Source organism: Trachypithecus francoisi, unplaced genomic scaffold (genome assembly GCF_009764315.1).
Source record: "Trachypithecus francoisi isolate TF-2019V2 unplaced genomic scaffold, Tfra_2.0 Lachesis_group1, whole genome shotgun sequence".
In the NCBI taxonomy this organism is placed as follows: domain Eukaryota; kingdom Metazoa; phylum Chordata; class Mammalia; order Primates; family Cercopithecidae; genus Trachypithecus; species Trachypithecus francoisi.
Window position 1 is genome coordinate 155,756,872 of NW_022681454.1, and position 13,211 is coordinate 155,770,082.

Consider the following 13,211-nt stretch of genomic DNA (forward strand, 5'->3'; position numbering starts at 1 on the left):
TGCTATTGGGTATGTGAAATTGTATATCTATAGAAAAAGTTCTGGTAGTTTCTTATTAGTAAAAATGCCTGCCCTATGAGTCAGCAATCCACTCCTAGTATTGACCCAAGGGAAACTGCAATAACCACAAAAATATTGCATAAGGATGTTCATAGCAGTTTTATTTATAAGAATCCCAATCCAGTTTCCATCATAGTAAAAGGAACTGAAGACAAAAATAACCAAAAAACAAAAAATGCAGTTATCTACACTGGGTAGTAGTCCTCTAACTAGATATATAAAAAGGAATGCACTACTGATAATCAAAATGGCATAGATGAATCTCAATATTATTCTGAGTGAAAAACATATTACATAAATCTGCTATATGGTATGATCCCATTTACATGAAAATCTTAAAACAGATAAAATTTTATCATAGTTAAAAAAAAACATCAGAACATGGGTTGCCCTAGAAGAAATGGAAGCAGGGATTGACAGAGAAAAGGCCTGAGAGAAATGTTTGACGGGATGATGACATTCCATATCTTCATGCATCTATATATTGATGTATTTTGCAAAAATATACACTTTTGCTCAAGACTGAGAGAATATGCATGTCACATCTGGGCTGTCCATTGTACGAAAAATGATTGGGATGCAATGAGTTAATGCAAAATGATTCAATGAAATCCCAGTCAAAACCCCAGAAAGTTATCTGTGGATATCAATAAACTGATTCTAAGGTTAAACAGGCAAAACCCCCAGAATAGTCAACTCAATATTGAAAGAAAAGAACAAGATCAGAGGACTAGCAATATTAACCTTCAAGACTTACTATGATATAAAGTTATAGTAAACAAGACTGTCTGGTATTGGTGAAAGAACAGACAAACATATCAATAGAACATAATGAGAGTCCAGAAATAAAATCACATAAATATAACCAACTGATCTCTGAAAAAGTTGCAAAAGCAATACAATCGAGCAAAAATAGTATTTTCAACAAATGTTTCTGGAACAACTGCACATCTACGTGCAAAAACAGCAACAAAAAGAATCCACACATACTTTAAATCCTTCACAAAAATTAACTCAAAAAGGATCATAGAACTAAATGCAAAAAACAAAACTATAAAACTTAAAGATGATAAAATAGAAGTTCTTTTGCTTCTTTTTCTCTTTATTAGGACATGATTGTATAATTTTTAGGTACATATTATAGTTTGATGCATGCATACAACACTTAATCAAATCAGGATAACTGGGATAGTTATCATCTCGAACATTTATCATTTCTTTGTGTAGTAGCATTCTAAATATTTTCTTTCAGCTATTTTGAAACATACAATAAGTTTTGTTAACTATAGCACACTAAATGTCTACATAAATCCAAAGGATTTAAGAAAAGGAAAATAATTGAATTGAAGAAATATTAAAGTGTATAAAATGTCCAATTGTGTAAAACTACTGTTTCAGGCAGAATCAAATTTGAAATTCTCAGCATTAATTTAAATGAATTATTCATAGTTTGTAGTGTTAACATAGAATACAAACACTTTTCAATAAAAATGTTATGCCTGTCCTGGCAAGAATGTATTCACAATAAATTTATGATCCACAAAAAATAAGATAATGTAGGAGCGAATCTAGATAACCATTGTTATGGTAATGACCTTTTAAATATAACACCAAAGGCACAGTCCATGAAAGAAATAATTGAGAAGCTGGACTTCATTAAAATTAAAAATTTCTTCTATAGAAATAAACACTGTCAAAAGAATGAGAACACAAACTATAGTCTGAGAAAAAATATTTACAAAAGATATATCTGATAAAGGGCTGTTACCCAAAATATACAATGAACTTGATAAACACAATAAAAAGAAAACTGACAGCCCAATTATAAAATGGGCAAAAGAGCTGAACAGACACTATCATTAAAGATACACAATTGACAAAATACATTTTCTGTTTTCATAGATATTAAACATCCTATATCACTAGGGAATAGCAAATTAAAACTATAGCATCCACTATTTGGATAGCCAAAATGCAAAATACTGACAACACCAAATGTTGGTGAGGATAGTGGAGCAATAGGAACTCTCATTCATTGCTAGTGGGAATGAAAAATTGTACAGCCACTGTAGAATACAGTTAGGCAGTTTCTTAGTAAACTAAACATATGTTGACCATATGATTCAGCAATCATGCTCCTTGGTATTTACCCAAAAGAGTTGAAAACGTATGTCCACAGAAAAATCTGCATGGAGATGTTTATAGCAACTTTACTCATAATTGGCAAAACTTGGAGGTAAACAAGATGCCCTTTAGTAGTGAATGTAAAAACAAACTGTGGTACATTCAGAAAATGGAGTATTATTCAGCACTAAAAATAAATGAGCTATTGCACTATGAAAATACTTCAATGCATATTACTAAATGAAAGAAGACAGTCTCAGAAGGTATATACTGTATTATTCCAACTATATGATGTTTGGTGAAAATGAAAGATGAAGAGGCAAAGCACAGATATTTAGGGCAATGAAACTGTTTTGTATGATACTATAGTGGTGGATACATGTCATTATATATTTGTCAAAATCCTTAGAATATAAAACACAAAGAGTGACCCTATTACAAGCTATGGACTTTGGGTGATAATAAGGTGTATTCAGTGTAGATTCATTGACTGTAAATGTACCACTCTGATACAGGATGTTAATAATGAGAGGGCTGTGCATGTGTGGGGGAGTGGGTATAGAGTGACTCTTTGTACTCTGCTCAATTTAGCTGTGAACCTAAAATTCTCTGAAAACAATGTTTGTTTTAGATAAAAGCAGTGAGAAAGAGCAAAGAGGCCCTTAACTCAAGAGAAAAGAAACCACACTGCTGGCATTTCTGATAACATATGAGAGCATGATTTTGACAGCCTGTTGGAAATAGATATTTATTGTTGGGTGTTTCTACTTACTGACTGTATTATGAGTAACAGACTCACCTTTGAAAGGGGCCATGGTTTTAACCCACATAGCTGATAAACACACAATCGCCTTCAGACAACCAGGTGGCTAGTTCAACGTCTTAGACTAAGCATGCTTTTCTTGTACCAGTCTGGCAAACATACTTAATCACTGGCATTTATTTTCTTGTAGATTACCTCCTACAAAGCAAACTTTGCATTGGCTCCCCCTGAAGAACTATCCCTCTGTTGCACATCTAAATAAGGTTTTGAAGTATGTTTTCAGTCAATTCACTGGAGATGTTTGTTTCAACAGCAGTCAGGGCAAGTCAAGCTGTGTATTTAAGAACTTGATTTGAACAGTTTTATTCAGTACTTCATGAGTAGTAGGTACTTAATAAATATTTGCTGAAATAATGAGTGAATGTGCATTTTTCATTGTTAAAAGCTGAACTTAAAGAAAAGTGTTAATTTGGGGGAGACAACTTTAAAGGAAAACAACGGTTCTGGAAGACAGAAAATCTGGGGTTCTATTCTCAGCTGAAAAGTGTCTGGCTGTGTCATCACCAACTTAAAAATCTCTGCCTCTCAGGCTCTTGGTTTTCCCATTTGTATTACATTTTTTAAAAAATAGAAGGAATATTTCTACTATTTTATAAAACTCAGTTCATATGCAAAGGAACTAAGGTAAGAAATAATGGAATAAGTAATATTAGTTACAAATAAAATCCTTTCAGATGTGGCTTGTGTACTGTAGGGTTTTTAATCTCTTAAACATGCTGAATGTCAAGCTCATAAACCAGAATATTTCTTTTCATTTGTAACATAGAGCTTTGTTAATTGAAGTCACAATGGAATTTTTAATAATAAAACATGCAGAAAATAACTTATAATTAATTCACACATTGAAGGAGTGACAGCAAAAGCCAACTTGCCAATGGATCAATATCAATGATTAGAAAACATATCTTTATTCATTCACCTATTTTTAACTCACAACCCTTTTTCCTACATATACATGTTTGGAGTATCCACATAGAGGCCTCTTGAAAACAACCACACCTATATTTTATTTTTTGAATAAGTGGAAGCACTTTGCAAAGTGCTTAATTAATGCAGATTTGGGTGTGTTGATTGTTTTTCTTTAGCTAATCATTATGATCTAGCACTACTGTTTCCACAGAAATTGTGAGAAAAGACAAAGAGATCTAATGGTAAAAAGACTTTGGAAGTCCAACAGAAAATAAATAATTAAACAGTAACCTGCTTAACTCACCTACGTCCTAATATTCTGATGCTTCTTTATCTGTAAAAGGATCAGTGACTCTTCCTGGAAACAAGGGTAAATCCACATAGTTTTTCAACTATTGAAACAATTATGTATATTTTGTTATATATATACACACACACAATATAGAAAGAGGGAGTGGGGTAAGAGAAAGTGTTGTGTTTCAGGTCACTTGAAAATTTGTATTTGGGTGGTAGAAAACATTGTATGTGCCTAAGGCTGGCACATAATTGGAGTGTTCTGGACTCCTGAGAAGCTTGGCTTTAATATACTATACACATTTGACTTTATTTGCCTACTTTGACTTATTTGTGTTGAATAGATGTAAATAGAATGATAATGCAACACTTTTTTAGCATTTCAAAACTTCAAACTTGCAAAGGAAAGCAGCTCTATTTTGTCAAGTTATGGTTACTTTTAAAGCTTTAAGCAAAATATTTTAACGTAGGGTCATAAAGGTGTAAAAGAGCAACTGATTTTGCATACCACCTACAGAGCTACAATAATAATATTGTTTTGGGAATGCATTGTCAAAGATCAAAAGACCATTTTCTGTAGTAGGTCTTTATCTTGAGAATTTTAGAAGTCAGATATATCCCTTTATTTACTTGCTTTAGTTAAGCAAAGCAATTCAGTCCACTGAATGCCAGTTTTCTCTAGAATAGCAAATAAAGTTGTCCTGAAGGAATATACATGCAAACAACACATTCAAAGATCAACAAAACTTTGCATTTTCTTAAAACTCTTAAAAGGACAAAACTAGGTAAAAGTAAGAATGAAGCTATAAACAAGTATCTGGTTTTCAGATTAACTCTGTGCACACAGCATTTAGCTTTGACCTTAAGCAAATGTATTTAGTGGCAATTGTGACCTTCAGTATGTAATAGGTGGTACTCTCAATGTGTACTGGTAGCCACTTCTCCATGGGTCTCTAATGTTTCTGCACATCTTGTGAGCAGAGACAGTAACCTCCATTTGTTCTGGACCATCTCTCTGTTCAAGGATGCTTATATAGCAAAGTCTTGGAACATACAGAAAATGTCTCTCTCTTAAGCAAAAGGCTACTGTATTCACAGCCTTGTAAGATGGAAATTGTATCTCCACTTGGAACAAAGGAAATGACCACTTACTGTCCGCTATAATAAAGAGAATGTTTTTCTCTAGAGCAAAGAACAAACAGGCTCATACAACAAACCTGGTATTCTTCAACTCACAGGTCTTCTCGTATAACATACTCTATGGTGTGCACTAGTGTAACCTGCATTGCCCTGTGGAAACTGGGCTTACAAAACTAGCCCAAATGATGACACTGGCTACCACTACTACTGTGAAGAATGAACTGCCTTTTGTCTTTGACCCAGGAGTCTTTGTTTTCTATCACTACTCATGAAACCATGTGTGACAGGCTATCTTAAGAGCTTGCAAAGAGGATTAAAATCTCAGACCTTTCACAGTTCTTGATATTTTTCAGTCACTCACTGAAGTAAAGCTTGCTTAAGTGTTTCCCTTCCAGACTAGAGCTTGAAAGGTGAAAAGAGGACAGAGGAGCTCAGTTAAAAAACAATACTACCCCTTTTCAACGGAATCATCATTATAATACAGAGTTCCTTTCAGGCAATTAGCATGATAATTTTAACAATAAAAGAGCATCTAGCCTATGGGTAATCCAGGTAGAGAGCATTTCTAATAAAACGAGTTGCTTTTAATATTTTCTCCCCTCCTCAGATTTATTGAGGTAAAACTGACAGAAAATTGTATATATTTAAAATGTACAACTTGATGTTTCATATGCATTCTGAAATGATCATCACCATCAGTTAACATACCCATTATCTCACATATTTACCATTTATTTTCTTTCTGTATGCTTGTGTGGTGAGAACACTTAAGATCTACCCTATTAACAAATTTCAAGTATACAATAGTGTTAATGATAGCCTCCATACTGTATATTAGATATCCAGAACTTATTCATCTTGCATAACTGAAACTTTTTCAAACATCCTTGTGATTAGATTTTTGCCTAGGCCTCTTAAATGACCGTGAAAGCATTTTTGCTGAAACTCAAATATTTCTTAGATTCATTTTTCCCATCTATAAAAAATATGGGACTATTATGTGCACTTTGATCTTGTTAACCTAGGACTCTGATTTTTTCATTATTCTTCAATAGTTCTTGCACAATCACAAAAATAGGGATAGGATGGTGTCATTTAAAAATGAGATATAATTTGTCAGAAAAAAATAAATTTTTCAAACATAATTTATTTTATCAGAAAAAATTATGAGATTTATCGATAATATTCAGCCTTTTTGGTATATGCAGAATAAACATATCAATATATTAATTAGTATAATCCTTACTATTTCGTTAATTAATTCTTTAACTAATATTCTTTTAACTCCTCTCACCATGGACATATTTGCTCTCAGATGGTGGTCCACATTGCTTCCCGACCTCTGCAAAATACATTAACATTTTAAAGACTTTTCTTGAATATGCTGCCAGCAATCACATATTTCAGAAGGGAGAGCAAATTTTTTTCTGTCAGGAATTAATGCTCCTGAATCGGCCTGAAGGTTCACAGCCTCTAAGCAGTCAAAGTTTTGATGTTTTCTTTAATGTTTGTCTCTTTCTCTAGAGTTCTCTAGTGCCAGTTTTCAACAGTCCACATCTATCACTCTTTTAATACCAAAAGTTAAAAAAATCACATCCCACTAAGGAATTCTTTGAATTATACCGTACTATCATAAATAGCAACCCTCTTAGGAATTATTAAATCATGTACACTCTTTGCCCCTTTTACTCAGTAGCTACACTCACAGATAAACATTTTGATTTAGTAAGTCAGGGAACCATAAGTCAATTTAGATTTGCAGGGGTAGCTCTGCACTACAAAGTTGGACATAGTAGTGTCTGGTTAAATAGAGATAAAAACATTTTAAGGACTTTAAGTGGTGCCACTAGGTATACTCAAAGAACACTCTTGTCTGTCCTCATAAGATCTTCCCTCAAGTCTGATTTTGATTATAATCATCAGCAAACAATGCAGCAGTGTGATCAGCACTGTAGGTAAGAGAAAAGGTTGTAAGCTATGTTACTGACCCCAAAAGGATTTACCAGCAACCAATTAGATACATGTTAATACGCTGAACTATTAATACATACATATTACATCATTATAAATATAGCCAGAGATTAAACTGGGATGGAAAATTACAACCAAGCAAGTAGTAAGAAAAAAGGGATAATGGAGAAATGAGAATAAGAAAAGGCCAAGAGTAGAAATGAAACAGGGACCCCAAATGGTAAAGAAAAAAGGAACACAGGGTTTGTAACAAGGTGATGTGAGTTTAAGTTCTAGTTCTGTCTTGATTGCAGACAAAGCTAACGTTTTAAAGAAATAACCAACAACTCCCAAATCTCAATGATGTACAAAGTGAAGTGATTTAAAACCCTTCACTTCTTATTCCATGACAATCTCTAATTGTCAGGATATTGTACTCCTAATAGTTATTTAGGCAGTTTGGAATAGTTAAGAAGCCCCCACCTTGACCAGATGCTGTTTGCAATGCTTCAGAAAAAAAGAGTTCTAGAAGATTTTACAATTGTGATCCAATGTGAATTATGATATAATTCAGCCCAGAAGCACTTCATGGCACTTCTGCTCCCAACTCATTGACCAGAACTAGACACATGGTCCTATCCAAGCACAAAAGTGCCAAGACATGTAAGCCTATGTTACTATCACATGAATGTGGGGAGAACAGGAAATACATTGTGTACAGACCATATTACTACAAAAGTACTCATTCTGTAACCTCGATTAAGTTATTGAGGCTGTGCATTTCCAGATACTGCTGTCTGGCTTTCCAGCTGTGACATTAAGTAATTAGTAAATATCTGTGAACTCCAGTTTCCCCATTTACAAAAATAGCAATAAAATCACTTATGCCATGAGAATATTCATATAATTAAGTAACCTAATGTATGGAATATAGCTAACAGAGTACCTTCTATACAGTCAATGCCCGGCGACATGTTAAGTCAAGTTCATCATGGCTACTCTGAGTACACTCATTCCAAAGACGGTTCAAAATTTGCGAGTGTCCAAGGAACTTTCTCACAAATGCACAAGACTGTTAATAGTTACTACACTGTGCTCACACACAGAGTTTGGGTCACAGACCTGCAATGAGGATGGTTAAGTATTGCTTCCCAGTGAGTCTTCATAGGGAGGTTGGCCTAATGAGGACTGCACAACCATCAGGAGAAGACATTCATTTCAGAAACGGACATGGGGATTCTATGGTTGTGCTTATGGAGGAACAAGAGAAACAAACTGAAAGAACATAAGATATTTCTCCTGAGGTCAATGTCATTTTGCTTTACTACCATCATTGTCTTTATTTATTTTCTGGCCTTTTCTTCCCTATGTCTGTCCTACCTTTGCTTTTACCTGTCTTTAATGATCTCATTAGTTCTGTCGTTTTCTCTTGTCCTTGGGAAAGTTACTTTACCTCTCTGGGTTTTAATAAAGTCATGTGAATAAACAGGAATAATATTCCCTACATCCCAGGATTATTACATAAATTACAACAAGTAATGTATATAAAGCCACCTAGCATGATATGAGTATGCAATGTTTAAGTTGAAGTAGTAAATAAAATCCTCTTTTGGAATTTGGATTTAGTAATTGTATTTTACAAATCTAGAGAGTGAATGAATTCCTGCATATGACATTGCATACATGCTTGTTGAGTAAACACATGGGATAAAACATATGATCGGCTTCCTCTCTTATCTGTGCATTATAAGTAAGATTTCTATAATTAGCATGATACATTCTTGTGTCATTCATTTTTATTTCAAGATACAGACAAATTTTCAATTACATTTATGCTTATAGTTGTAAATGATATGCCCGCATATGTTTATATTTGTATCTACAATATTTCAATGTAATCTGACAAACAGGTCTCATATTTTCCTTTTTGATTCCAAAATTGGATTCATTATATGGCTGGCACACAAATATTTGGTAAAAATGAGCTCTCTATCTATTCGTTCAGATTCAAAGTATTTACATTCTTCTAGGAAAAATGTAAAACATGATTTATCAGACCTGGAGATCTATTTTGTGTATTATTTATTTTATACTTTTCTAGTCAAAAAGGAATATTTAACATTAGCAAAATACAATCCAAATGGATTTTGTATTATTTGTCTTAAAAATATAAATATGTACATTTTTGCAATTTAAATAAATCATATGGGTTAAAAATAATGAATAGGAGAAAATTAATTTATATAATGCTATTAAAATAATGTATTTTTAAAATTTGAAGTATTATGCTGTTGACTTTATTCTGATAAATAAGAAATTTTACTTATTTTAATTAATAACTCATTATATAAATAAAAATATATATGTATATATGATACACATGTTATTTGTTCTCAGTCTTATTATAGCCATTTGATAAAGTCATTCATTTGCCATATATTTATTGAACATGTACCATGTGCCCAATACTATCCTTGTTCTGGAGCAAGACGAAAAGTAGTTCACATCCTAATGAAAGAAAACACCCAACAAACTAAAAAATAAGTAAAATATATGTCTTGACAAATGGTGTTGAGTTTTGTGGATGAAAACAAATCAACGAAATTGATACGGAATGTTTCTGGCTTTCCATTTTCAATCATGGTTTGGTAAGGTCTCACCAATAAGGTGATGTATGAACCCAATGGGTTCATAATGGGAATCAGTGGGAAAAGGAAGGCCAGAAATTTCTGGGATCCTAGTCTTGACTGACACAAACAAAAATAAAAGCTCTAATACAATCTTCAAGGTGTCAGACAAAAGAAGGTAATTCCTGAGGACTGAATATGAGGGTTGACAATGAGTACAAAGTATAAGATGGGGTTTTTACAGGGACTTCTACAACCCAGGATTCCTAGTCATTCCTGTCAAACATCCACTTTCTCACACAAACAAACACACACACATTCACCAAATCTCATCTCTGCTCAAAGCTGTTTGAAAGTTAGGTATGACCAGGCATTCTCTGTCTTTGCTTTTAAAGCCAACTCTCTGTCTCTGCTTTTAAAGTCAACAGTCATATATTATTTCTAACTATTTAGTGGTAAAGACATGCAGACATATAAAAGAGTAGAAGGTGGCTTACATGATTTTTGGTAGGTATTACTGCTTCTCAAACAAGTTTAACTCACTGTGTTATTTCTTTAAAACTTTACTAAATCTCAACACTTAAGTTTTTCTTTAGCATTCAAACTCAATAGAAAATAGTTTGTTTATAAATGTATATACTAACACTTTAAAACCAGTGGTATGATATTTAGCAAGGGAACAATCAGAAAAGCATCATCATGCATTCTACCTGTCATTTTTCTGCCATTGATTTAATTAAACAGTGTCTTTTATGTTCATGGCGCCAGAAATAAAAGGATGTGAAAGTAAAGCATAATTCCTCATTTCAAGACATATAATTTAGGGCAGACAAACAGCACAGAATAAATATTCAATGGGTACATAAAAATATGTATCAAATTACTGTATTAATAATGTGTTCTGAGAACTTTATTTATTTCTAAACTTCGGCTGGGGATAAAACTGATTATTAGTCCATGAGGTAGGAGAAAGCAATGATAATGGAAAAGTGATAGGTCAAGGGCAATTCTCCAATTGCATATATCAAGACTAGAAACTTTAAAAACTTATTTATTTTCACATGTAACTGAATTTTTACAATGATTTTGATATTAAAGTATATTTTTACATTATACTTCCTTTTTTGTTGGCTATCGAATCTATCCTTCATTTTATACCAATTAATATATTTAATAAATGTGTGCATTTAGAAAATTCCTTCACCCTTCTATGACTTAATTTATTGCCTATAAAATGAAAATAGTTACTTCTTCATAAGATTGTTTTGAAGATTAAATCAGATAATACATTGAAGAGCTTAGCTTAATGTCTGGTACACAAAAGTCCCAGTAAAGATTGACTATTTTATCAAAATATTTGATACTTACAAAATAATTTCAGCAAAAATATATACAGTGTAAATGCATATATTAATTCCAAAGGAAAAAGAAATCTATTTGTTTATTTCAAAAGTCTTTCTTACAGACAAGTTGAATAAGAAATGTTACAGATAAATAAAGTTTTCTCCCACAATTAGTATGTTATTTTTGATGTTTTTTCCTTTCTTAAAAATAAAAAATGTATCATAAAATATTATGTGATTTAATAAAAAATTTAGAATATTATTTTCAGTATCATGGACTGCTATTAAAATAAAACACTAGCTTAATTTATCATAAGTATTTAATGTTTATAATTTACTATATGCCTAAATATCAGTTTATTTTATACTTCAAAACATTTAACATAAAAAGTGTGGTATTTGCCCAACATTAGAAAATCCCATATTATGAAATTTTCTAATAATTTCTATGGAAACAAATCCTTTGCCAACCTATATATCTTCAGATGGTGTAGATAACTTTGTGTTTATCTTAAAACAAAGCTAAGCATAGGACATAACACTTATTTAGTTTAAAATCTTCTAAAATCACAATTAATATGTGAGTAATATAAATTATCTGGTAGATTGGGTTTTATATTTACTTCTTTATAAATTTATTAGTATTACTCTATGTAAATTCTAATAATTATGTTTTTAATGGACCATCTCTATTCTTTGACAAGAAGTAGATCTCGAAATTGTAAATTTCCAAATTTACTGCTATTTCATGTATTAAAATGTGCATTTTAAAAATCATATGGAAACTACTGAAAGTATATTCTCAAGTAAGTGCACCTAAGTGAATAATAAACCAGAAAACAAATAGCTTAGTTTATAATTGGCAAGCACTATGAGCAGATTCAGAATATTGACTGTACCTTATGTCGCAATCTCATTAGAGGCTGATAGGATTTAAGGCCATATCCTCCTTCTTTTGTTGACCTTCCTTCTGACTCCAGAAAAATGAATCCAAGAACCAAGACAACTGAGCAGCACTTAAACATCCTTACTGCTTTTCACCTGTCAAAATTAAAATTGCAAGGAATCAGAGAAAAATGAATTATATATTGAAAAACATGTATCATGAAATATTTAATATCAAGTATAAATTTCCATTAATCTAATGAAAACTTGTTGGTAGTTGCCAAGGGAAATGAGAAGTAAGTATCTCCAAATACAGATTATTCCTTTGATCATAACAAATACTTTTTTTATTCAGACAAAATATGAAATAAGAAGAAATATAGGGACTGATAAAAATGTGGTAAGAAAAGAGTTAATAAAAAATGTTGAAAGAAAAGGGGAAATAGAGAAAATATTGCATTATACTTAATTTTCTAATTATCTGTACAGAATATAATTATTAATATATAAATATTAAACTTTTATTTGAGTATGTTTGATGAACAAATATTAATAGACTTATAGTTATTATAATTCACTGGTAAATATTGATGAGAAGTTAATAAGATAGTCTATGATAGGCAGTACTTAATAAACTAACTGAGTACAACAGAAGCTATGTAGGTGGATTATATTTAGTTACTAACGTACTTTTTCAGTATTTAAAAAGACATTTCCTAGAAAATTGCTTTACAAGTGCTTTAAAAGTGCTACTTCAGCCTTTCTATGTTTTTGTATATAAATAAGTTGTAAGATGGCATAAACTTATTATTGTATAAATACTAAGTCCTTTCCAAACATACAAATCTAAACTTTGAGTTCAAGTATTTCCTGCTTTATCACTTTCGTCAACACACCTCCTTCCCTACTGTGACAGAGAGGAGTTTTTCTTCTGTCAAAGTCAATCTGTTATGTCTGACTTCTTGAGAAACGTAATCAACTGATTAACATTGCTCTATGCTGTATTTTGGGTTTGTTTTAGAGACAGGGTCTCACTTTGTTACACAGGCTGGAGTG

The 13,211-nt window shown here is 32.0% G+C and overlaps 1 protein-coding gene across 2 annotated transcripts in view; it reads right to left on the minus strand.

The window, feature by feature from the left end:
* The window catches only part of FSTL5 (follistatin like 5), an 812,556-nt gene that overhangs the window by 746,409 nt on the left and 52,936 nt on the right, over nucleotides 1–13,211 (minus strand). For both annotated transcript variants that reach the window (XM_033215581.1, XM_033215579.1), the window contains exon 2: nucleotides 12,170–12,311. In XM_033215581.1, coding sequence (XP_033071472.1) covers nucleotides 12,170–12,295 — 126 coding nt within the window. In that variant the 5' untranslated portion in view covers nucleotides 12,296–12,311. The remainder of the gene's footprint in view (nucleotides 1–12,169; nucleotides 12,312–13,211) is intronic.